This window comes from Dama dama, chromosome 15 (genome assembly GCF_033118175.1).
Source record: "Dama dama isolate Ldn47 chromosome 15, ASM3311817v1, whole genome shotgun sequence".
Taxonomy (NCBI): domain Eukaryota; kingdom Metazoa; phylum Chordata; class Mammalia; order Artiodactyla; family Cervidae; genus Dama; species Dama dama.
Window position 1 is genome coordinate 70,163,967 of NC_083695.1, and position 27,378 is coordinate 70,191,344.

General features: G+C 41.6%; 1 protein-coding gene across 2 annotated transcripts in view; it reads left to right on the forward strand.

Moving 5' to 3' along the window:
- The window catches only part of CNNM2 (cyclin and CBS domain divalent metal cation transport mediator 2), a 158,551-nt gene that overhangs the window by 110,587 nt on the left and 20,586 nt on the right, over nt 1–27,378 (forward strand). For both annotated transcript variants that reach the window (XM_061162508.1, XM_061162509.1), the window contains exons 2-3: nt 23,398–23,541; nt 26,367–26,504. In XM_061162508.1, coding sequence (XP_061018491.1) covers nt 23,398–23,541; nt 26,367–26,504 — 282 coding nt within the window. The remainder of the gene's footprint in view (nt 1–23,397; nt 23,542–26,366; nt 26,505–27,378) is intronic.

The following is a 27,378-nucleotide window of genomic DNA, read 5'->3' on the forward strand; positions in this document are numbered from 1 at the left end:
CTTTCCCAGCATCAGGGTCTTTTCTAACGAGTCAGCTCTTCCCATCAGGTGGCCAAAGTATTGGAGCTTCAGCATCTGTCCTTCCAGTGAGTATTCAGGGTTGATTTCCTTTAGGATTGACTGGTTTGATCTCCTTGCTGTCCACGGGACTCTCAGGAGTCTTGTCCAACACCACAATTTGAAAGCGTCAATTTTTCAGCTCTCAGCCTTCTTTATGGGCCAGCTCTCTCATCCGTACATGACTACTGGAACAATTGTAACTTTGACCCTATGGACCTTTGTTGGCAAAGTGATGTCTCTGCTTTTTAATATGCTGTCTAGGTTCTTGGCAGAATGAACTATAAAATAGCATATCTAGTTTGGAGAGTGGCAGAATGTGTTCTAACATTGAATGACCAAAGAAGTAGGAGATGAAACTGAAGAAAGAGCTAGGGATCATGTCATTTTAGCTTTGTAGGTCATACTGAAGCATTTAGACTATCCCAAGTGTAATGGGAAGCTATTAGAGAGTTTTAAGCAGTAGTATAACATGTTCAGATTTGCTTTTTAGAAAGGTTACTATGGCATCAGGGAGATGGGGAGATTACAGTAAAGTTCAAAAGAGAAGTTAGACGGTTGTTACAGTTCAGAACAGAAATATTGAGGGCCTGTAACTAAAAGTGAGCTAGGGATGGAGAATATGGGAGAGATCCAATGGCTATTAGATCCAGTAGATATTTAGGAGGTGGTCTTCAGTTTACAACTTGACATAGTGTTTGGTGACCAGTTTGTCACAGCAGGGTGAAACTAGAGAAAAAGGAGGAATCTAAGATGACTCCCACAATTCCACACATGATACATACTGGTGCCATTAGTCAGCAAGAGGAGTAGAAAGTGGAGGAACAGGTTTGGTAGAGAAAAATGATAGTGTGGGGCGTGTTGAGCTTTGAGATGCTCATGGGACAAGTGAAGAGGACCAAGTCAGCAGTTAGGATATTTTTATACCTGAAGTTTAGGAGAGAAGATGAGACTGGGGATGGTGGTAGTACATAGATTTGATCCTCTTCAGTCTTTGTGTTCTGTCTGCTTTTCTTACACTTACTTGATTAGTACATAGTGAAAGGTAGATTTACCATAAAGCTAATTAACTTTAAATGTATATGCTTCTCATATGCACAGGCTTCAGGAAGGGCTCTAGCAAGTGTGTTTATGTCGTCATGTGTTTTTGTGAAATTTGAAAAATCCAGACATTACTGCAGTTGATCTAAAATCCTCTCTTGGCATTTTTAATTACCTTCTTTCACTCTTTCTGTCTCTGGTAATGTTGGAATGTCGCAGGTGTTTTTTGGACTCTAGCTGTGGAGAAGCTGAGCTGGGAGTGCATTTAATTTGGGTTTGCAATCACTTCAATGTGTAGTTATTGCTGGCCATCCCGATGTAGGAATGACTTTGAAAAGTACTCTTGCACTCTACCAGCTCGCCTGGTATTGTGATACAAAGCTGCATAACCAGCTTTGTAACTGTATTGAGATATGAATGTATCTTTACACCTTTGGCACTGGAATCATGGAAATAGAAGAGGATGAAATGTACAAACCCAGAAACTGATTAGTAGAAAAACTTCTGATGGAGTTATAGCCTGAACATCTGCCTGATACAAAGGCTTGCATGCTGGGAGGTGTATTTGGAATGGGATCCCAGGTTGCAGGAGTTCAGAACAAGGGAAGTGAAATGGGAAGAAAGGAAAGAAAATCAAGGATGTGATAGTATGTTGGCTTTTGACTACAGGTAACAGGTGTTGTGTCCTACCTGGGACTTATAAAGAAGCATTGTGAGATGCTCTCAGAACTGTGCTTCAGTACAGAGGGGGACATATTCTCCCATGGGCATTAATTCCTTCTCTGTTCAGGAGAAGTCCCAAAGCAGAAGTGAGAGACGCAATGAGCTATGCTGTGAGCTGTATATGAGGTGATGTCTGCTTGTACTGGGCTTCCCCGGTGGCTTAGTGGTAAAGAATCCCCCTGCCAATGCAGAGGCCACAGGTTCTATCCCTGGGTCAGAAAGATCCCCTGGAGAAGGAAATGGCAATCCACTCCAGTATTCTTGCCTGGGAAATCCCATGCACAGAGGACCCTTGGCAGGCTACAGTCCACGGGGTCACAGAAGAGTCCAACATGACCTCGCAACTGAAAACTGCTTGCACTGGTTACATGGGTGTGAAACCAGTCTGAGCCTGTGTGGAACTGGTCACTGTGGCAGTGGAAGGGATGGAAGGGGTAAGCAGTGGGCCAAGAGGATTTTGAAGTGATGCTTAAGAGCCATCTAATGTTGACAGAGGATTCTGTTCTCATTCATTCATGGTCAAACATTCTCTGTTGTTAGAATTACATATGCTAATACAGGGCATGTCGTTATAAATCTCCATTCTGTTTTACTTTTTGATGACAATCACACAAAATAGATTTTATCAGAATTTCTACTTGTAGAACACAACCTTGTCATGGCTATTAAAAATTTCAGTCAACATGCTACTGTGAACTAGTTCCCTTGCAGGACATTTGGTCCTGTCCAAAATGTCCTGAGCATTTTTCGTCCATGACACATGATTTGGGACAAGACTGAATTTCAAGGGAATCTCATAGACATTTTAGATAAGACCAAGTATCTGCTAACCAACCATTCTTTGCCAGGATTTTCCTATCCATATACAATTTATACAAATAAGATCATACTGCATAAAATATTCCTGTTTTTTTCCTGTTTTTATTTTCCTTTGTTTTGGGTAATTTTTCATTAACAGTTAAGTAGACCTAATTTAATCTTGTTTAACAGCTGCATAGTAGTCCATTATATGGATTTATGAGAGTTTATTTAATCAGAGTTCTCTGTTGGATATTTTTCCTTATAGAAATACAAAAACTTCTTTTATCTCTGACATATTTTTAAGAGATACTGGGGGCGGGGGGTGAAGATAATAGAAATGGTGAGAGGAATTGTGAAAGAATTTTAGAGAGAGAAGGTTTGGTTTTTAAAGTCGTCTGGTTTTCCCTCTTTTCTCTTCTGTGATGATGATGAAGTGCTTGAGGTTTCTGGGGAAAGGAAGCAGAAAAGTAAAATGCTAAGACTTCTATTTTCTCAGATCAGCAAGAAAAATACTCAGTATTTTTGCCCCCTTTTGTATTTTTTTAAGTTTATTGTTTGCACAAAATTTGCAGATGAGCTTAATGGCACTGGATGAGAATTTGAACTCGACTTTTCATTTTTCAATGTTGCAGACATCGGGACTCAGTGATACTTTGGCAGTTTTGCTAGCCCTTTTCCTTCATGTGATTACTAATGATATGATAAAACATAATTAGCAAATTTATAATAGCAATTCCATTTCCTCATTACAATTCGAGGTCATCAGAAAGCACTTCTGAAGAGAGGAGACTTGAATAAGAAAAGGGGATAAGGTTTTTCTGAACAAAACCAGCCTTTAGTTTTCTAAACCAGTTCCTTTAGAAAGGAACAAAACCTTTCCCTTTAGGCAGGTTTTAAAAGAAGTGATGACCTCACCTCTCTCCTTAAAATGCCTGCTTCTAAAGCAAATGTATGAGGTAGTTTGGTCTGTAGTATTTTTTAGCACATCATCTGGACTTAGGTAATTTTTATTCACTGTATCACAAAAGAGCCATGTGTTTATGTCTGTTTTGTATAACTACTGATCTTGCCTCCTTATGTTGTAAAAATCATCCAAGAAATTAGTTCAGTCAATATTGAGAGTTTTGCACTACAACACAAAGTTCTGAATGTTACTGATCCAAAGACTAAGACACAAGGAAGGAACAGAAGAATTAAAGCTTAGATAGTTGGTCTTACCTTAGCAACGGAAATATATTTCTGGTTTTTTAATCTCCTATTATTGGATATGCTGGGCAATTACTCATCTTTTGGGCTGTTAACTCACTAACACAGTCATTCCTCATTTATCATCCTTAGGAAAGCTACAAGTCTGAAGGAAAAGACAGAAATAGACTCATTGGTTCTAAAATAAGCCCCTTGGTTCTATAGAAGAACTGCTTATCTCTTGGGAAAGATGGGAAGGTTCCCATCATCTCATCCCAAAAGCCATCCTTTGTCTTAGCCACGTTTTCCATTGCTAATCACTTACTAGGAAAACATTCCAGCGAGTGTGCAGTGAGTGGTACAGACCACCAAAAAAGATGAAGTGGAAGATGCCCAGCATGCCTCACTATTTATAAGAAAATATTTCCCCTAAAGATGGGAAAGTCCAAGTCTTTAAATACTCTGGGAGAGGAGAATAATGGAAAAAACTCTTCAGTTTCTGTTCTGTTGGTTCATAAGATTTTTCTCACAAATCATTTGGACAGGCCTTTAAGCAAGTCACATAGTAACTGAAATCTTATATTAATTGCCCCACTTTGGGTTTCTAGCTAATGTATCTGGCAGCAAGACTGAAGAGCAGCAAAAGAGAGTGAACGGCTGGTGGTGGTGTGGGAACGCAAGGCGATCCATTATTTGTGGCCTGGAACCCTAAGTTAAGTGGGAGAACCACAGGGCTCTCCTTAATAGGGCAGTCCACGCGGATGGTTTGAAGCAAATGATTTGGCTTTTTTTTTTTTTTTTTTTTTAATGTATGTGTTTTTAATTGAAGGATAATTGTGTTACACTATTGGTTTCATAATGATTTGGTTTCTTGTCTTTTGACTACAACTTCAGCTTAGGTTAATATTTTGTTCCTAATGGTTACTTCGCTTGCTGTGTTCTACCAGAAAGTTCACTCAGCATTTAGTACATATAGAAGTACATATTATCTTCCTAGATAATCAGTCATCCATTGTCTTGGGTTTGGGAAATACAATTTAGCCCATAAGCCTAGTTTTCTTTTGGTATCTGCTTTCTAAATCTCTTTGTGGTGTGGGTCCTGAGTAGGTCGATCATGGTTCAACAGGTAGAACCCAGTAGAAGACAGACACACACATTCATTAAGGAATTTCTCATAAGGAGCAGGCTTATGGAATTGTGGAGGCTGTCTAAGAAAGTCTAGAGTTGGTAGGGCAGGCTGTCAGGAAGGGAAGATCCCAGCACGTGGAAACCCCACGGGCATGGTCTGCCCTGCTTTCAGCAGGTGGTAGGTCATCTCTCCCTCAGAAAGCCTTCGCCTTGCTTTTAAGGCTGTCAGCACACCGAGGATAGCAACCCTTAAAGTCGACCCATTAGAGACTTTGACTGCATCTGCAAAATGCCTTCACATCAGCACCTGAATTCATGTTTAAGTGGATTGTTGAGGGCAGTTACCTAGCCAAATGGACACATGAAAAATCCATCCCATTCAGAGAAGCTGCCTGAGAAATAACTGCCACAGAGTGCTTCTGCAGCATTCATGAAATCAGGGCTGGTGTCCGCTGCTCTCTGTGAGCAGTCCTCTCTGAGCACCCACGGTTGAAGCACTGCCTGCCAAGTACCTCCACCAGGGGAGCCTGGTTAGTTAATCTTGTCGGCACCAAACCCCACTCTTGAGTTTTCAAAAGTTGCACATAAAACCGGGTTTCGTTGACTGAGAAATGTTTCCCTACTGATTGCCATTTTGTGAGTTTTTAAATATTTGTTTAAACTTAAAAGCTAAAGCTCAAGAGCCAACTGCCAGTGGAAAACCAAGTACTTTATCAGAGAAGCTATTGAAATGATCTGTTCTGGGGAGTGGAAGAGTAGTGAATGAGGCTGTGAAAGGACAACAGGAGGGGTCCTGGTGCTGATGGAAATGTTCTGTATGTGTTTCAGGGTCAGTGTCCTGATTGTAATGTGGTGCTGCCATGCAGTTTGGTTTCACAAGATACTCTTGGTGGCAGAAACTTGACGGGCAAGAGTGTATGTGGTGTCCTGGGTGAAAACATATGAGATCTTTCACAGCTGTATAAGAATGCACAGTTATTTCAAACTAAAATTCTAATTAAAAAAATCATCCATTCTAGGGACTTCGCATGTGGTCTAGTGGCTAAGACCCCACATTCCTAATGCAGGGAACCCGGGTTTGATCCCTAGTCAGGAGAACTGGATCCTACATGCCACAACCAAGACTTAGCACAGCCAAAAATAAATTTTCAAAAAAAAAATTCATTTTATAAAGCATTCCTTTTATAATATGATTAACTATTTTCTAATCCATTTTCAAAAAATAGTCATGTTTTCTTCGGGAGGTAGACATCTATATATCTTATCCTATGCTTGAATAAACTGCATATGGCTCAGTGGTAAAGAATCTGCTTGGCAGTGCAGAAGTGGGTTTGATCCCTGGGTTGGGAAGATCTCCTGGAGAAGGAAATGGCAATCCACTCCAGTATTCTTTGCCTGAAAAACCCCATGGACAGAGGAGCCTGGTGGGCTACAGCCCATGGGGTTAAGAAGGAGTTGGACATGGCTTGGCTATTGAACAATAACAAACTTGAAGTGTATATCAAGAGGAAACCACTGGAAATGTGCAGGAGGCAGTTAGTTGTGGGACAAATACCATTTTAGCACAGAAAGTTGTATAGCTTGAAAATAAAACTATGTTTGAAGGATTTAGGTAAATGTGCAGATTCACTCATTTAGTGAATATTTGTGTGCCTCTCTGTCAGGCTATAGTTTTCATGTATTTCAGAAACTTTTCTAGATGTAGATATTGATGTCCTTGATGGCTGCCATGCCTTCCCCAAATCTCAGCTGATACAGCCATCAATATCTGAGAATCATGTGAATTGGATTTTCTCAGTGTATTTTTCTGATCTAGCTATATCAGATTTTTGTGGAGAAGTGAAATTCCATCAGTCAAAAGTAAGTAAATAGTAACATTATAAATGTAATTCATGGATTGTCTTAAAAGATATCTTCTACTTGCAGTGTCTTTCAGGTATTTCTATTTTAGGGATATAGAATAGGAAACTACAGTTAAGAATGGGAAGGTGGGGCCAATCTCAGTTTAAATGTAAAGAAACAGGTATTTATAGCAAATAGAAAGAAAGCTCGGACAATCAGGTAACCTCCAGGGACCAGCATTGGGGCGGTGGTTGTTCTTCAGTCACTAAGTCGTGTCCAACTCATGACTTTCGTGAGATTCACGACTCACGACTTATGTAGGACATGACTTACGTGTCCGACTCATGTAGCCCAGCAGACTCTTTTGTCCATGGGGATTTCTTAGGCAGGAATACTGGAGTGGGCTGCCATTTCCTTCTCCAGGGGATCTTCCCAACCCAAGGATGGAACTCACATCTCCTGCCTTGGCAGGCCGATTCTTTACCACTGAACCACCAAGAAAGCCCTTAGCACTGGGCCTGGGCCCTGGTAACAGGCCTAAGTGCTCTGCCCAGGACTCTGTGGTCACCTTTAGTGAAGATGCAGGCTTTGCTTTTTTTTTTTTTTTAATAAGTCCCTTAGAGGCTGAGCACCTCAGCAGGTGATTGCCATCTTTCTTTCAGAGTTTGGCCTATGAACAGCAGGATCTGTTCCCTGAAAGCTGTTATAATCTAAGTTAGTAGATAAATTTAGGGTTCTACCTAGGAAACAGCCCGATTAAGAAATACTGTCTGCATCAAATCAACTCCTGCCCTCACCCCCATAAATTAAAGTGTTTAGGAAGCCATGATTCCATATTTCACCCCAGTCACCTCCTGGCAGACATGACCTAACTGGGAGTGAGGTTGTCGGGGGTGGAGGGACCCCAACACACCTGCGGTGGAGAAGCTGTCCTGCTAGGGAGAGCTCAGCCAGACACTTAACTGGGTGGATATTGGAATTTTTAAAAGTAGTTGAACTTTTGGTGAAAGGGGGCTTTTGTCTCCTGGAATAGCAACAGTTATCATCACTTAAAACCAGTCATTTCTATATACAGCAAGTGCTTCTATATATATACTCCTGTATTGTTTATATAGGACTATTTTAAGATCTGTGTCACATTTTTTCTGGTGTATTTTATGGTGGGAAAATTCAGTTGGAAAAAATGTACTTAGCTCTGGTGGGGATGGTAAGGTAAAGTAAGACTTTAAAAAGAAATGAAGTTTTTGGGTTTTTTTCTTCATTTTGTCTTTAAACAGGACAGAAATAGCAAAGTAGTAACTCGTGAAATGAAATTGTGTTGCTTCTTTCTCCTTAAGCAAATCTTACCATTTTACTCATGTTATAATAACAGACCTGTCAGCGTATAAGTCAGTAGAAGACCTGCAAGGAATGTTTAAGAATTCATCCATGTATTCATTATGAAAATCTATAAGAAATTAGCTGTTTTGTACAAGATAGCTTGTAATTCAGGGTTTCTTTTGATTTTGCGCTTGTTGAGAGGGAAAGGGGTAGGATAAGGACGTATCTACTATTAAGAGTAATATGGAAAAAAAAAAAAAAAGAGTAATATGAGTATGTACAGCCACTATGGAGAACAGTGTGGAGATTCCTTAAAAAACTGGAAATGGAACTGCCATTTGACCCAGCAATCCCACTCTTGGGCATACACACCAAGGAAACCAGAACCGAAAAGAGACACGTGTACCCCAATGTTCATCGCAACACTGTTTATAATAGCCAGGACATGGAAGCAACCTAGATGCCCATCAGCAGACGAATGGATAAGAAAGCTATGGTATATATACACAATGGAATATTGCTCAGCCATTAAAGAATACATTTGAATCAGTTCTAATGAGATGGATAAAACTGGAGCCCGCTATACAGAGTGAAGTAAGCCATAAAGATAAACACCAATACAGTATACTAATGCATATATATGGAATTTAGAAAGATGGTAACGATTACCCTATATACAAGACAGAAAAAGAGACACAGATGTATAGAACATACTTTTGGACTCTATGGGAGAAGGCGAGGGTGGGATGATCTGAGAGAACAGCATTGAAACATGTATATGATCAAGTGTGAAACAGATCACCAATCCAGGTTGGATGCATGAGACAAGTGCTCAGGGCTGGTGCACTGGGAAGACCCAGAGGGATGGGACGGGGAGGGAGGTGGGAGGGGGGATCGGGATGGGGAACACATGTAAATCCATGGCTGATTCATGTCAATGTATGGCAAAACCACTACAATATTGTAAAGTAAGTAGCCTCCAACTAATAAAAATAAATGGAAAAAAAAAGAGTAATATGAGTGTGGCAGCCTGGATGGGAGGGGAATTTGGGGGAAAATGGATACATGTATATGTTTGGCTGAGTCACTTTGCTGTGTGCCTGAAACTACCATAGTATTGTTAATTGGCTATACTCCAATATAAAATAAAAAGTTAAACAAGTACTCTGGGTGTAGAGACACAGGCATTCCCAGAGCCCAGGTGTGGCTTTGGCAGGAGTTAGGTGTGGCTGTGATATGACACAGTATGGCTGAGGTGGGGGCAGTCCGCCTGAGGAGAGGTTCCTTCCTACTTGTTCTGTGGGGATGAATAAAACCATGGAGGTTACGGTTGGAGAAAATCAAGTCATTTGATTGGCTGGACAAGAAGAACGTAAGGGAAGTATGTGTGCTTAGTCACTCAGTCGTGTCCGACTCTGCAACCCCATGGACTGTAGCCTGCCAGGCTCTTCTGTCCACAGGATTCTCCAGGCAAGAATACTAGAATGGGTTGCTGTGCCTTCCTCAAGGGATCTTCCCAGGGATCGAATCCAGGTCTCCCACACTGCAGGTGGATTCTTTCCCATCTGAGCCACCAGGGAAACCCTAAGAGGAGTATGTTGGAGACCAAAAGATGGAAAGACAGGGCAGTTAAGGACCAGGTTCTTAATGGCCTTTGAACCCGACTCGAAGACATTTTCTTTTAAATTCAGTCATTGAAGGGAAATGAGCACTTTTGAGTTGTAGAATGATAGGGTTATGTTGTGGTTTAGTAAGTATTACCTTTGTGTCTGTGGGGGTGTTAGGTATTGTGCTAGACTTGGTAGGGCCTGCGGATGAAGAGTGATACAAAGATGAGTAACACAGAGGTCCCTGTTGTCCAGGCATTGTTGATGATCTCATAAGGGTCGATAACTTTGTGGTGAGTGAGCTATGAGTTGGTTGAGGAGATGGGCAGACGAGGAGGCACAGAACCAAAGGCTTGCTTTCCATTTCAGAGATTTGAAGGCCTCTGTCCCGCTAACCCCGGCCCAGGGTTCTCTTCTGGCTCGATGTCTCTAGCCTCCATTTCCTCCTCATGTGCCATAGTTTATACACCTTACAAGATCTTGGTAGTTGTCTTCTCAGTTTGCCTCATAAAATAAGAGACCCAGACCTGAACACAGTATTCCGCATAGACTAACTGTAGTAGGAACATTGCTTCCCTTGTTCTGAGATTGCATTGGCACTCAGTCACCAGGAAATAATATGTTCCTGGACCACCAGGTCATCTGTTCTGGGGAGACCTGCCATTAACAAAGAGAAGGGGTTCTGGGAAGGAGGTCCTAGTGAAGAGGCCACAAGTAGGCCTGTGTTCCCTCTTGGAACCTGCCTAAGTCTGCTCACCTTCCTTAGCGACTTCTCCTATCACCTCCTGTTCCCCATTCCTGCTTCCGCCTCCTGCCTCATACACCCCTGAGGTCCACTGTTCAGCCCTGGCCCCTTTAGTCCCTCGTGGGTGGTAGTTCTGTAACTACTTATTGAACTGTGTATCTTATACATGTTATTGTAGAGTTCAATTCAATCGCTCAGTCGTGTCTGACTCTTTGTGACCCCATGGACTGTGTGACCCCCATACCAGGCCTCCCTGTCCATCACCAACTCCTGAAGTGTACTCAAATTCATGTCCATTGAGTCGTTGATGCCATCCAACCATCTCATTCCCTGTTGTCCCCTCCTCCCACCTTCAGTCTTTCCCAGCATCAGGGTTTTTTCAAATAATTCAGTCCTTCTCATCAGGTGGCCAAAGTATTGGAGTTTCAGCTTCAGCATCAGCCCTTCCAGTGAATATTCAGGACTGATTTCCTTTAGGATTGACTGACTGGATCTCTGAAGAGTCTTCTCCAATACCACAGTTCAAAAGCATCAATTCTTCAGTGCTCAGCTTTCTTTATAGTCAAACTCTCACACCCTTACATGACTACTGTATTTATGTAGCTTTGACTAGACAAAACTTCATTGGCAAAGTAATGTCTCTGCTTTTTAATATGCTGTCTAGGTTGGTCATAACTTTTCTTCCAAGGAGCAAGCGTCTTTTAATTTCATGGCTGCAGTCTCCATCTTCAGTGATTTTGGAGCCCCCAAAAATAAAATCTGTCACTGTTTCCCCATCTGTTTGCCATGAAGTGATGGGACCAGATGCCATGATCTTAGTTTTCTGAATGTTGAGTTTTAAGCCAACTTTTTCGCTCTCCTTTCACTTTCGTCAAAGGTTCTTTAGTTCTTCATTTTCTACTATAAGGATGGTGTCAGCTTCATATCTGAGGTTATGGATATTTCTCCCGGCAGTCTTAATTCCAGCTTGTGCTTCATCCAGTCCACCATTTCTCATGATGTACTCTCCATAGAAGTTAAATAAACAGGGTGACAATATACAGCCTTGACTTACTCCTTTCCCTATTTGGAACCAGTCTGTTGTTCCATGTCCAGTTCTAACTGTTGCTTCTTGACCTGCATACAGTTTTCTCAGGAGGCAGGTAAGGTGGTCTGGTATTCCTGTCTCTTTCAGAATTTTCCACAGTTTGTTGTGATCCATACAGTCAAAGGCTTTGGAGTAGTCAATAAAGCAGAAGTAGATGTTTTTCTGGAACTCTTTTGCTTTTTCAGTGATCCAACGGATGTTGGCAATTTGATCTCTGATTCTTCCACCTTTTCTAAAACCAGCTAGACCTTCTGGAAGTTCTTGGTTCATGTACTGTTGATACCTGGCTTGGAGAATTTTGAGTGTTACTTTGCTAGCATGTGAGATGAGTGCAATTGTGCAGTAGTTTGAGCATTCTTTGGCATTGCCTTTCTTTGGGATTGGAATGAAAACTGACCTTTTGCAGTCCTGTGGCCACTGCTGAGTTTTCCAAATTTGCTGGCATATGACTGCAGCACTTTCACAGCATCATCTTTTAGGATTTGAAATAGCTCCACTGGAATTCCATCACCTCCACTAGCTTTGTTTGTAGCGATGCTTCCTAAGGCCCACTTGATTTCACATTCCAGAATGTCTGACTCTAGGTGAGTGATCACACCATCGTGATTATCTGGGTCATGAAGGTCTTTTTTGCATAGTTCTTCTGTGTAGTCTTGCCATCTTTTCTTAATATCTTCTGCTTCTTTTAGGTCCATACCATTTCTGTCCTTTATTGTGCCCATCTTTGCATGAAATATTCCCTTGGTATCTCTAATTTTCCTGAAGAGAGCTCTAGTCTTTCCCATTCTGTTGTTTTCCTCTATTTCTTTGCATTGATCGCTGAGGAAGGCTTTGTTATCTCTCCTTACTATTCTTCGGAACTCTGCATTCAAATGAGAGGGCTTCCCTGGTGGCTCAGAGGTTAAAGCGTCTGCCTGCAATGCAGGAGACCTGGGTTTGATCCCTGGGTCGGGAAGATCCCCTGGAGAAGGAAATGGCAACCCGCTCCAGTGTTCTTGCCTGGAGAATCTCATGGACAGAGGAGCCTGTTCGGCTATAGTCCATGGGGTCACGAAGAGTTGGACACGACTGAGCCACTTCACTTCACTTCACTTCCTTTTCTCTTTTGCCTTTCGCTTCTTTTCAGAGCTATTTGTAAGGCCTCCTCAGACAACCATTTTGCCTTTTTGCATTTCTTTTTCTTGTGGATGGTCATAATCACTGCCTTCTGTAAAATGTCACGAACCTCTGTCCATAGTTCTTCAGGCACTCTGTCTATCAGATCTAATTCTTTGAATCTGTTCCATCACTTCCACTGTATAATTGTAAGGGATTTAATTTAGGTCATACCTGAATGGTCTAGTGGTTTTCCCTACTTTCTTCAATTTAAGTCTGAATTTGGCAATAAGGAGTTCATGATCTGAGCCACAGTCAGTTCCCGGTCTTGTTTTTGCTGACTGTATAGAGCTTTTCCATCTTTGGCTGTGAAGAATATAATCGATCTAATTTCGGTATTGAACATCTGATGATGTCCATGTGTAGTCTTCTCTTGTGTTGTTGGAAGAGGGTGTTTACTTTGACCAGTGCGTTCTCTTGGCAAAACTCTATTAGCCTTTGCCCCTGCTTCATTTTGTACTCCAAGGCCAAATTTGCCTCTTACTCCAGGTATCTCTTGACTTCCTACTTTTGCATTCCAGTCCCCTGTAATGAAAAGGACATCTTTTTTGGGTGTTAGTTCTAGAAGGTCTTGTAGGTCTTCATAGAACCGTTCAACTTCAGCTTCTTCAGCATTACTGGTTGGGGCATAGACTTGGATTACTGTGATATTGAATGGTTTGCCTTAGAAACAAACAGATCATTCTGTCGTTTTTGAGATTGCACCCAAGTACTGCATTGTGGACTCTTATTGACTATGAGGGCTACTCCATTTCTTCTAAGGGATTCTTGCCCGCAGTAGTAGATATAATGGTCATCCGAGTTAAATTCACCCATTCCAGTCCATTTTAGTTCGCTGATTCCTAAAATGTCGATGTTCATTCTTGCCATCTCTTGTTTGACCACTTCCAATTTGCCTTGATTCATGGACCTAACATTCCAGGCTCCTATGCAATATTGCTCAATATAGCATCGGACTTTACTTCCATCACCAGTCATATCCACAACTGGGTGTTGTTTTTGCTTTGACTCCGTCTCTTCCTTTTTCCAGAGTTATTTCTCCACTGATCTCCAGTAGTGTATTGGGGAGTTCATCTTTCAGTGTCCTATCTTTTTGCCTTTTCATACTGTTCATGGGCTTCTCAAGGCAAGAATACTGAAGTGGTTTACCATTCCCTCCTCCAGTGGACCACGTTTTGTCAGAACTGTCCACCATGACCCATCCGTCTTGGGTAGCCCTACACGGCACGGCTCATAGTTTCTTTGAGTTAGACAAAGCTGTGGTCCATGTGATCAGATTGGTTAGTTTTCTGTGATTGTGGTTTTCAGTCTGTCTGCCCTCTGATGGAGAAGGATAAGAGGCTTATAGCAGCTTTCTGGATGCGAGAGACTGAGAGGGAAACTGGGTCTTGTTCTGATGGGCAGAGCCATGCTTAGTAAATCTTTAATCCAATTTTCTATTCTGTTATTTGACCTGAGGCCAAACAATGGTGGAGATAATGAAGATAATGGTGACCTCCTTCAAAGGTCCCATGCACACACTGCTGCACCCAGTGCCCCTACATGTTATTATAGATAGGTATATATTCATTCATTCACTCTTCATTCAAAAGGAAAGAGAAAAAGATCTGGTGAAAAGAGGCAAAGGTGATTCCAAGTTTTAAGGCTGGGTGATTATAGCTCCAATGGCACTATTTCCAGAGGTGCCAGAAGAGGGAGGTGTTACTGAGGAAGGACAAAGGCTCTGTCTAAAGACACAGGTCTTTGCTCTCAGGTGAAGGCGCCCTGGCAGAACCAGGCCAGTGTGTGTGTGTCCTTGTTAGAAGAAGGAAGGATGTTGTGGGAATCGCATGGATCGAACACTAAGATGGTGATCCTTGGATTCTTCATCCATGACCTTTCTTATCTGTGCCTCTTTTGTTCCCAAAGTTACCTTTCATGATCTTTTGGCCGCATTTGATCTGTTGGTAGTTTCTTGAAGTAGGTTTTTTTTTTTTTTAATTTGAAGTAGTTTTTAAAAAAAATTTGACTTCCAAACACCAATCTCTCTTTTCTCTGCTCACGCCACCAGCCCCTCCTTCTCAGTCTCCTTTTTGATTGTATCTCCACTTCCTGCTCTAGAGACGCTGGCCTGCCCTGGCTCAGGCTGCACACACCACCTTTCTTGGTGATCTCCTCTGGTGTCTGGCTTCACTAGCCTTTCTTCTCTCGGAGTGCTCACTCTTCATCTGTAACCCACATGGCTCACGCTCTGTTGAATTCTGCACTTAGATATGTAACTGCCTGTTTGATATTTCCACTGGGAAGTCTAGTAGGCATCTTGAACTTAACCTGTCTAACACTGAACTGATTTCTTCTTCTTTCCAGGTGGGTACCTTCCACAGTCCTCTTTGATAAATGGCAGCTCTATCCTTCCCACAGCTCAGGCCCCAAAATCCTAGAGTCAGCCCTGGCTTGTCTCCTCCTCTCCCGCCTACATTCAGTCGATCAGCAAAACCTGTTGGCTCTAATCTAAAATATACATCCAGATTCTAAGTACTTCCCACCCCCTCCATTGTTGCCATCTGGTCCAGGCCACCATCCTTGTCACTGAGATCACTGAAATAACTTCTGTTTTTTTAAAATTTTGATTGGAGTATAGTTGCTTTGCAATGTTGTGTTAGTTTCTGCTGTAAGCAAAGTGAATCAGCTATACATACACCAGTTCAGTTCAGTTCAGTTGCTCCGTCCTGTCTAACTCTTTGCAACCCCATGGACTGCAGCATGCCAGGCTTCCCTGTCCATCACCAACTCCCAGAACTTGCTCAAACTCATGTCCGTCGAGTCGGCGATGTCATCCAACCATCTTGTCTTCTGTCTCCTCCTCCTCCCTTCAGTCTTCCCCAGCATCAGAGTCTTTTCCAATGAGTCAGTTCTTTGTATCAAGTAGCCAGAGTATGAGAGCTTCAGCTTTAGCATCAGTCCTTCCAGTGAATATTCAGGACTGATTTCCTTTAGGATTGACTGGTTGGATCTCCTTGCAGTCCAATGGACTCTCAAGAATCTTCTCCAACACCACAGTTCAGAAGTGTCAATTCTTATGCGCTCAGCTTTCTTTATGATCCAACTCTCACATCCATACATGACTACTGGAAAAACCATAACTTTGACTATATGGAGCTTTGTTGACAAAGTAATGTCTCTGCTTTTTAATATGCTGTCAAGGTTAGTCATAGCTTCTCTTCCAAGGAGCAAGTGTCTTTTAATTTCATGACTGCAGTGATTTTGGAACCCAAGAAAATAAAGTCTGTCTGAAAATAATACTGTTTCCATTGTTACCCCACTATTTGCCATGAAGTGATGAGACCAGATGCTGTGATCTTAGTTTTTTGGATGTTGAGTTTTAGGCCAGCTTTTTCACTCTCCTCTTTCGTTTTCATCAAGAGGCTCTTTAATTCTTCTTCGCTTTCTGCCGTAAGGGTGGTGTCATCTGCATATCTGAGGTTATTATTGGTATTTCTCTCAGCAATCTTGATTAAAACTGCTTTTTGGATTTCCTTTCCATTTGGGTCACCATAGAGCACTGAGTAAAGTTCCCTGTGTTATACAGCAGGTTCTCATTAGTTTATTTTATACACACGATCCCTGGGTCAGAAAGATGCCCTGGAGTAGGAAATGGCAACCCACTCCAGTATTCTTGCCTGGAAAATCCATTGGCAGAAGAGCCTAGTGGGCTGCAGTCCATGGGGTCGCAGAGTCACATAGGACTGAGCAACTGCGCGTGTATGCGCGTGCACACACACACACTCTTCAATAAAAGCTGAAGTCTTGGTGATGGAGATGTGATCTGCACTACCCACCATCCCCAACTATCCCGGCCTCCCCCCCAGCCCCCATGTCATCTTTGCTTCTTTCTGTCCTGCTTACTCTGCTCCAGCCACACTGCTTGCTTTCCCTCAAGCACACCAGGCCTCTCCGCTCCAGGGCTCCATCGTTCCCTCCACCTGAAACATCTTCCCCAACCCCTTCCTTACTCCCAGCTCCTGAACACCTTCCAGCATTGTTCAGCTGTCTCCTTACTAGGGAGGCCCTTCCCTGGCCAGCCTAAGCTAAATAATTTGGCCTCTGATTTTTTGTTCTGCACAGCACATTTTATACAGTCTGATATGTGTTATACTGTTTCCCTGAGTGTCTGTCTCCCCTGCTAGAGTATTCCTTGAAAGCCAGAGCTTTGTTTTGTGTCTGAGGTATAAGCCTGGCATATATAGTAGACATCAGTCATATTTACTGAGTGAATGAATGAGTTTGTGACCATAGTTCATTGACACTTACGTAGCATTGTACCTTATGGATTATACATTATGTTCAAAAACATTAGATCATTGGTCAGTGTGTTCAATTTTTGTACATCAGACTAAATCTAACTCTAATGCTGTTTAAAGTGTATTGACTTCCTTGACGGCCTGTATGCAAACTGGTTTCCTTGGGACATCTTAAGTATGGCCTTCATATCTATCCTCCATCTCGTTTCTGTTTTAGTGATGGGGGACCTGAATTCTAACTTACAGAGCATTTCTTTATTTTATTACGAGTTCCGTTCTTAGGAACTTCATTGATTCCTACTTGTTGAATTATTATAATTCTTATGTTAGATAAACTGGGAAATGTTTAAAAACAGAGGCATATCAAATGCCTCCCTTGCCCTAATACCCTTGTTTAGTGAGGGGCTACAACACTGCATGGGCTTCCCTGGTGGCTTGTGGTAAAGAATTCCCCTGTGGTGTAAGAGGACACGGGAGATGGGGGTTCGATCCCTGGGTCAGGAAGACCCTATGGAGAAGGGCGTGGCAACCCACTCCAGTATTCCTGTGGGGAGCATCCCGTGGACAGAGGAGCTTGGTGGGCTACAGTCAGTGGGGTCGCAGAGTTGGACATGACTGGAGCAACTTAGCACGCACGCATGACACTGCACAACCTCCCGGGAACCGTCAGGTCTTGCACCCCTACAGTTGTGGGACACAGCAGCCACGGGAGACGTGAAGTGTTTGACTTTAGTTTCTCATTGTTGAATCTTCTGTTTGTTTTCTTCCTGCTGATCAAGTGCCTCTTTAGGACTCTGTCTGCTTTGCACTCACATTGTTCGGTCGTTTGGACTACTGCTTGTCGCCTGTTATTAGCTCAGCCGCGTCAAGTTTCTCCTGATTCCATTCTACTTCATCTGCTCACTTGGCTTTCTTCCTTAGGTGTTTCAGTTACTCTGCCTGCTGTTCCATGTCACTTGATTGACATCAAACTTGTATGAGAGCAAATGAGTCCATATTTTCATCAGGCAGTTAAGGTACCCTTTGTCAGCCTAATCATTGCCTAGTTAATTATCCCTATCAAAATACAAATGGTATCTGTCATTCAGAATCTGAGCCTAGCATTGTGGTAAGGTTAAAAGATTCGAGCGTGGCAACCTGCAACAATTCTGAGCTGATTCTCCAGAGAGATGATGCAGTACTTTGATTTGGGGAGCAGTGGAAGCAGGCGGAGGCAGAAATTTGATCCTAGTTTTATTGCATATAGATGATTTTACTTAGCCTACCTCACAGTGAAGACATGTTGTTATAATTTCATCTGTGCACGTACCCTGTTTTGAACACATAGCAGTTAAAATCTAGGTGATTATTTCATAGTAAACTTACAATTCTGAATTTGAATGGAAATGTGTTTATGGAGCCCTTTACTCTGAAGAGAGGCCTGCATAGATCCTCTTAGGTCTTAAGTATTCTGTTAGTCATTTAGGACCAGACTAGATGGAGAGAGGCTGTATGTAAGTATAAGTTTCAGGACAGTTTGAAATGACATGAATACTGCAAGGCCCCTTATAGCTAGCCACAAAGGGTGTCTCCAAGCCCTAATTGTGCCAGCAATGCTTGCTTTATTCTATATATAATTAATCCAGTTTGTATAATCTAGCTATATTAAAAAGCTTTAGTGCTATTTCATGCCTGTAATCGCAGATTGTGCTGATTGCTATGTTTTTATTCTTCTCTTTGGAAGTTAAGAATCCATCAGTTCATAATCTTTTCCAGTTTTTGGTTTATAAATATCTTTTATTAGTTTCCCCAAAATTGCTTTGCTGCTTTCAATCCTGGCTTAATCCCTCCAACGCTCAGGTTAAGAACGATGCTATTTGAGCTCAGTTTTTTAAATTTCTGTTTTGATAAGTTTATATTTTCCCTTTGATGGTTCCATTGATGAGGCCAAAGGCTGAACTCCTTGCAGTGAATGGTTAAGTAGGGGAAGAGGTACCTTATATTGCTGTCTTCCAAAAGCATGGTTAGAGAAGAGGGATATCTTTTTTTTTTTTTTTTTTTTGGTACAGCTTACTGGGAAGAAGGTTAGAAAACAAGACTTCTCACCAGGAATTCCAAAGCTAAAAATATGTGACTCTGGGGCAGATGAAGAAGTTTCAACATTGGAGGTGGGGGTGTGAAAGGGAACACTGAGCTAGCTAGGAAGAAAACTTAATTTTCCATCTAAGAAGCCTAGCTTACATGAATAATTTCTAGAGTAAGGCCTTTTCCAGTCAGATCTGTTGGTGCTATCGAGCTGGTATTTCAAGTATGTCCATCTGCATTTAAACGAATTGCTCCAAGACAATCTGATTATGCGGTAGTTACTTTGGTGAGAATAGCGCCTCAGTGGAATGGAAACTTCATTTTGAGTCTAATATTAGACCTTGCTTTGGAAAATTCCTTTTAAATGATCACAAGCTGGGAATAGCAAAAGAATTTAACTTTCGACAGACAGCATTCACCAAGAATTTTTAACTGCTTATGTTTGGGTCCTTGGGAAAGCAGATGGGAGAAACTGACCTAACCAAACTGACTAGACTAGAATTGACTTGACCTGATGCGGTGTTTATCTATCTGTTGCTGTTAAGTTTCCCTTGTAGTCTCATTTGCTCAAAATATTTTCATTCTTTGAGTGCGAGCACGCTAAGGATGCAGATTGTTAGGATGCCTAATTGTCTAACAATCTTAACTTCTCAGTCTCCAGACAACGTTGCCTGCAAAGGGGTCTGAGGCAGAGCAGAAAGGGCAGATGAACCCACCAACCCAAAGCCAGCCTCTGAGTAGGTGCTGGGAACTTCATCAGACCTGGCCTTCAGGATATTTTTAGTTTGGCTGGTTGTGTCTGAGCAAACTCACCCAGTTTGAGGTAAAGTTTATTTAAATGACGTGCCCTCACTCCCACCCCCTCCAAAAAACCTCACCCTGTCATTTAAAAAAATAACATGTTGGGTAGGGGGAGGCTCAAGAAGGGAAAGATATATGAATATGTATAGCTGATTATTCATGTTGTCCTGCAGCAGAAATTAACATTGTAAAACAATTACGCTCCAATTAAAGAAAATAATATAATGTTAAAATGATCATGAAGTTTCCAGATATAATGTCTCCTTGGCTTAGCTTGAGGATACGTTTCAGCTGCCCTCATGCCTTGGGTTAGGAAAACCAATTATTGGTGTATGAGATAAATTTAATATTTTTAAAAGATCTTTCTGAAATTGAAATGCATCCTGTTTAAACTTTTAAATTTTTAATTGGAGGATAATTGCTTTACAATATTGCGTTGGTTTCTGCCATACATCACCATGAATCAGCCATAGATATATCTATGTCTCCTCTCTCTCAACCTCCCTCCCACCTCCCACCCCTCTAGGTTGTCACAGAGCACCTGATTTGAGTTCTCTGCATCATAAAGCAAATTTTCGCTGGCTGTCTATTTTACATATGGCAATTTATGTTGCTATCACAGTGTACATTTAATGTAGTAGACTTTTTCCTTCTGACTGAGCTGGTCATAGTTGATAGTGCCTTAGAATTGAGGAAGAATATTGATAAATTAATATAAGCTACCATTTATTGATAGCCCAGTTGATCCCAGTCACTGCCTTTGCTAGGTACATTATCTCTGATACTGACGATAATCCTGCATGGCAGCAATTATCATGAGCCTGGGTTTAGAGAAGAGGAGACTGCGGCTCAGAAAAGTTACATAGGCCTTGGTCCTGATCACATAGCTGGTGGTGGCTCAAGTGGTGATACTAGAGTTCATATCCAGAAGTGGTCAGTTTCATAGCATGTGTTCTTGTAGGATATCTTTTTGATGTTTACTATATTTGAAATTAAACCTGAGGAATTTTAAACATTTACTTATTTTTAAGAGACAACCATGAATCCATTACATGTTAATGTAGCATTTTTATTAAAAATAACTTTTTCCAAAACTTGAATAGTAGAGAATAGTGTTTGCCTTTCTGTGTATTGTTTATTATCAAGCTAAATGGAGGGCAGCTAGATTCTCTTCTGCATTCAGTCTGTGCAATACACTGTTTTGATTGAGATATGTGAAGAAAATCTGTCCTCACACAGATATGTATTTGAAAAGGGAGAGGTATTTTAATAACCTTTATGAATATTTGGATGTTCTTTGACAATAACCCAAAACTCCCCAAGTGATAGTTTCTTTAAAGTTAGTTGCAGTGTAGCATCTGAAACTATGCCAGTGGATTTGTGGTGCCTGTTCCATTAAAATCTTTTGGTCTGGAATCTTCCTTACAAAAGAATTCTGAGTAATGTGTGTAGCTGCTCCCTGACTCTAAGACATAGGGCTTAATTCCTACCATTCACCCTCCCTGGGGGTGGGCTAGACCAAATGACTTGCTTCCCAAGAGTAAAATGAGTACAAGGGGAAAATTGGTAACTTTTGCAGTGGAGAAACCTGGGAAAGACTACCTTGGCCACATAGTGACCGTGAACGTCACCTGTGATGATGTGAGCCCTGATGTCATGTAACGAAAAAGCTCATAACCCCAGTCTAATTGTGAGAAAAACATCAGAAAAATATTGTCCAAATCAGAAGATATTCTGCAGAGTACCTGACCAGAACTACATGATTGTCAAGCTCATGAAAAACAAGGGCAGACTGGGAAACTGTCACAGACCAGAGGAATCTGGGAAGACACGACAGCTAAGTGTAGCGTGGTCCTCAAGATTGGATACGTGAACAGAAAGAGGACATTAATGGAAAAACTGGTGAAATCCAGATAAAATCTGGAATGTACTTACTGTTACCGTATCAGTGTCAACTTCTAGTTTTGATGAATATATCATGGTAAAGTAAGGTGTTAATAGTGGGAGGGGGAAATTGAGTAAAGGATATACAGGAACTCTGTCTTTGCCACTTTTCTGTAAATCTAAAATTACTGCAAAATAAAAAATTTTAAAAATCCACTGTTATGCATTGCATTCTGAATAAATCATTTATCCATGCATGATTTGGTAACATCATGACCATGGTCATTTGGAGAATACTGGTTCATAGAGATAAACAGATCTTTGAACTGTTGACACATTTTATTGTTCAGTACTTTACAAATCACATTTGTTAATAGCGCCACCTGTCTCATCAGGTAAGTCTTCACTGAGAAGCTCTCAAGTTTCACCGTGGTGGCTACAAGTTTCCCGAAATCCTAATTTTCCTTTGAAAGCTCAGATGTTACCTTTAGGAGTGAACACTGCTGTTGTTTTCCTGAATGTAATAGGGTCATCATGTTCATTTTCAAGAAAATGTCTGCCAAATATCCAAGTCTAAATAACCATAGCTTGGTAGTTATTCTTTTAAATAAAATGTTTGGTGAAAAAATTGATCCATCTTGCAACTCAGTTTGCATGAGTCCTTTTCCTCAAAACAACTATCATACTTCGGAATGCAACAGAAATGTTTTATGGTACTTCTCAATTTGTCATGTACAATATTGAAATACAGGTCCCAGGAATCAAGATTTAATGAAGCTGATTACTTCTACTGCATCATTAAGGATATTTTTCCCCCTCTGGAAAAGAATTATTTTACAATTTTTAATTGAAATACAGTTGATTTACAGTGTTCTGTTAGTTCCAAGTGTACAGCAAAGTGATTCAGTTTTATATACATTTTAAAATTCTCTTCCATTGTAGTTTCTCACAAGGTATTGAGTATAGTTCCCTGTGCTATACAGTAGGTCCTTGATGGCTATAGATTTTATGTATAGTAATGTGTATGTTTTAATCCCAAACTCCTAATTTAAAGGTTATTTGAACAGATCTTCCCCCTTTTACTCTGTGTGTGTGTGTGTGTGTGTGTGTGTGTGTGTGTGAGTGTGTGAGAAGACAGTGACCACTAGTATGACCTATTACTACCTCTGCCTTGACTTGTGCTGAGACACTTTTATACCATTGGTGCAAATACCAACACAGTAGAAAACTCCAGGAACATTTTAGTAATCTAAATGAAAAGGATTTGGCCTTTCTGACTTTCCTAAAGGGGTCCTGGGTACCCCTAGGGGTCCACAGACCACACTTTGAGAACTGCTGTCCTCAAGTAAAGCAGCAGTTGCTAAATGGTCACAAAGGAACAGCTGACATAACCAGACACCAACTCCATTTGGAAGCAGATGGCGCCATGGTGGTACCTGGTGTGTAGACGATGATGCCGTTTTGGCTTAACTGGTCTTACTTTTGATGGCCCATGAAGCTTTTCCATTTGCTTGTGGACAAACATTTCCAAACCATTTTTAAATGCTGAAAGGTAGACTTTGATAATCTGGTATCTGTGTTTGCTGCTGTTTTTAACATAATCGTTTATAAAACTTCATTCAGGAAATTCATAAAATCACCTCTGAAAATTACCTCTTTTCTTTCTTTTCTTTAAAGGTAAATCTCACCTGGCTATTGTGCAGCGAGTAAACAATGAGGGAGAGGGGGATCCATTTTATGAAGTTCTGGGAATTGTCACATTAGAGGATGTGATTGAAGAAATCATCAAATCTGAGATTCTAGATGAAACAGATTTATACAGTGAGTACCATTGCCTGAGTGTAATTTTCCAAAACCTTTGCTTTTATTTGCCATGTTTTTTGTGAGTCATCGGACATCTCTCCAGCTGTTGTCTATTTCTAATTATACACAGTGTGTGTAGGCTGGGTACCACCTACAAGTATATACCAGTCCTTCCACCACAGAGGAAGAAGAGGCAGGTCCTGTAATATCAACTGGCCATGTTTTTTTTTTTTTTTTTTTTTGAAAAGCCAACTTCTTCTGAGCTGGGCATTACTTGCCCTGAACAGAAAACTCCATTCTTGGCTTTCATTTTACACAGTTAGGCAAATTGTTTCAGTTAAGTTTCTGTCTCTACTTAAAGTCATAATTCAAATGCTTAAAAACCGAGCAGGGTTTCTGGATAGCAACTGTTGAAATTTCCTTGTTCTAGTACCCATGCGATAGAGGTGATAGAGGATAGAGGTGAAGTTTGCAGGCATAGTTTTGCTGGGGTAGTGTTCTCACTGCAGAGTATATAGCAAAAGCAGGACAGGTTAGAATACACAGTAAAAGTGTGTCTTTGTTGTTCTCTGTCTCTCTGCCTTTTGGGAGGTGGGCTTGGCTTGGGGAAGGTGGGTATCCACACCTGTTTGCTCAGGAGTAGGCTTGATCCTGGGGCTTCCCAGGTGGCGCTAGTGGTAAAGAACCTGCCTGCCAGTGTAGGAGACGTTTAAGAGATACGGGTTCGATCCCTGGATTGGGACGATCCTCTGGAGGAGGGCATGGCAATCCACTCCAGGATTCTCTTGCCTAGAGAATTCCATGGACTGGTGCATTGCAGTCCTTAGGGTCACACAGAGTCAAACACAACTGAAGTGACTTAGCACACACACACACACAGGCTCAATCCTGGGCTGGGCATTGAACCTGCATTCTGTCCTATTAAATCCACAACTGTTGGATTTCCTCAGCCTCACTCTTAGCAAAGTAATACTCTTTCAAGAGTTTCTTAATGCCAAAGATGGCCCAAGGCCTGAGATGTTAGGGGCTGTCAAAGGTGGTATGGAGAAAGAGAATTTGGGCTCTTTGTGCCCTGTTGGGCTTTTCAAGCTTGAATTGGAGGGGGAAAAGGGACCGTTCAGATGGCCTGGAGCACCAAGGACAAAGCCAGTCTTGCTCAAAGCAGAGTCATTTTACTCGGTCCTTCCATCCACCCTTAAAAAATTTTTTTTTTAATATTTAGCTCTTGACCTGCTTCCCAAATGGATCTCATTTTTTCCCTCACATCTGTATAGTGTTCTTTAAACAACACCAGTCCCTATGTGTTTTATCCTTTTGACTCTTGGAGAATAATCAGAGCTTTCATAATAGAGAATATTGTTAATTGTGTGTTTACATTCTTTTCATCCTTCCTCACAGAGACTGTTTAATACCAAGTGTGTCTCTGCATATTTATGTGTTTCCCCAGGGGTAATCCTCAATGTAAGAAAGATAATCTAGACATTTATGTGCTTTTATGTTTACCCTTCAGCTCACTTCTTTTAAACCTTGATGAGACTGATTTCATACATGGCTTCCTGAGATGAGATACTGAACTTGTGTTTCAAGGATAGTCTTGATTCAGTTCAGGAATGATGACGACCTTTGACATTAGACAATGATTCAGAATGCTTGCCTTGGTTTTTGCTGCCTGACTCTAAAGAGAATTTGGGACAGAGGAAAATTCCAGGTTGTGATTGCCTTCTCCCCAGGACAAGCCTGATTAGCCGTCACTGTTTTGCCTTAGGCATGAAATGGTAATGTAAAGACTCATGATTCTTGAGGGGGGAAAGCAAGCAATTAGGATCTCGTCTCTAACCTAGTTTTTTCTTGATCATTACTTTGTCCAGAAATACTCAGAAGTTTTGCGTTTGACACCTTCAAGATCAAGGATTGGCAAACTGCAGCTTACAAACTAAAAAAAATTTTTTTAACATTTTTTTCATTTGTTTAAAAGTCAAAAAATATTATTTTGTGACATGTAAAAATGATACAGAATTAAAATTTTCTATCTGTAGTAAAGTTTTACTGCAGCACAACCCTGCTAATTCATTTTCACATGGCTTCTTTTTGCTCAACAGCAGAGTTGTAGTTGCAACAGAACATACATGGCCCGCGAGCCTGAAATATTTACTGTCCAGCCCTTTGCAGAGGAAATGTGCTGACCTCTGTTCTGAATCACTTCCTTCGTATTTGCTTGACCTTGAGGGTCTCATGGTCTGGGGTATTATTACTAAAATCAACAGATGTTATTAAAAAGCAACAGATAATATTATTAAAATCAATCACAAATAATCACCGTTCTGTGAAAGTGTTCTTGTTTATTTCTCGAGGTTGTGTGTGTATATGTGTGTGTGTGCGCTCTTTCAGCAGAGGCAGGCACACGCCTTTCTGTCTTCCGTAGCACGATTGTTCTTCCTGCTGTGTGGCAGCCTGAGTAGTAGGAGCCTGTGTGTGCTCTGGGCTCATGTCCTATTGCCGTGTGGTTATGTAAAGGCTCTGCGAGGGGAGGATTTTTGTCCATAGCTGCCCAATAATAGTACTTAGAAGGGCCCTGCAGATCTTCCCAGCGTGTGTCCACAGTCATTCCTAATCACGTTACCTGTGATTGCGTACTGTGGATTGTGTCACAGCCACTGTGCCGCACTGATCCGATGAGGGTTCTCTGTCCACCCCCTCTCCACGTGCTGTTTGTATGTAGCGTGCCCACCATCTGGAGAGCGAGCTTAGCCTTTCCAATATATCATGTCATTTTTCATTCAAAAAGAGCCCTGATCTAATGGAATGTGTTTCCTTACTTTTTCCTTTTCTCATTCCTCCCTCAGCTGATAACAGAACGAAAAAGAAAGTGGCCCATCGAGAAAGAAAGCAAGATTTTTCTGCCTTTAAGCAGACAGACAGCGAGATGAAGGTTAAAATATCACCACAGCTTCTCCTGGCCATGCACCGTTTCCTAGCAACAGGCAAGTGCCGCTTATCACAGTTTGAAATCTCTGCCAACCCTGGAGCAAGTTTCTCACCCACCACTGACTGGGGTGGGCTGGGGGTGGAGCCTGGGAACTGGGGTGATAAGTAATGCCACTTTTGTGTTTTGTTTTTTGTTTTTTTGTTTTGTTTGTTTTGTTTTGTTTTCTTTTCTTTTTAAATTCTCTCCTCTCCTATGTTCAGTGTCGGCATGAACCCTCTGAGACATTTACCAGGGGTGGACCAGTAACTTAAAATTGGTCTGAAAGGTAAGGATGAATGTTAGTGCCACACTGCATGTGAACGGTAGGCCAGGCCATCCGCTTCAGCTCAGTCCAGGGGAGAGCCAGCTGGCGGAGCAGGCGGACAGTGCATACCAGACCCCATCTCGGTGTGTGTCAGACATTGAGTAGCTCTCTCTTCAGCTTGCCTCGGAAGAACAGTTGGACATCAGTGGTGACACAGGTGCTATGATTTGCAATGAAGAACAATAAATTCTCAAAATTAAATTTTTACCCTTTCTGGTTGTAATGAAATCAGAAATCCTCAGAACTCTGACATAGATTTCCTGATGGCCTCTTCAAATCAGATTGTTAACTCAGGCCCATTCCAGGAGGCCAGTGTTCACATTACTAAAACCACCCACCCAGCCAGCAGTGACTGCTCCAGGGAGGTCAAGGTCGAACGGACTTGGGAGACTGACTGACCCTGCTTACATCCCCAGATGGCTCTCTAGGCGAAGGGTGAGCTCTGTTGGCCAGGGGGAAGTGTGAGAAAATCTGAGAGTGCCCAGTGGCCTGTAGAAGACGTCTGTGTCCAAGATGGGCAGCCAGTGCCTTTCAACTGAATGCAGTGTACTTGAGATATTTTGAA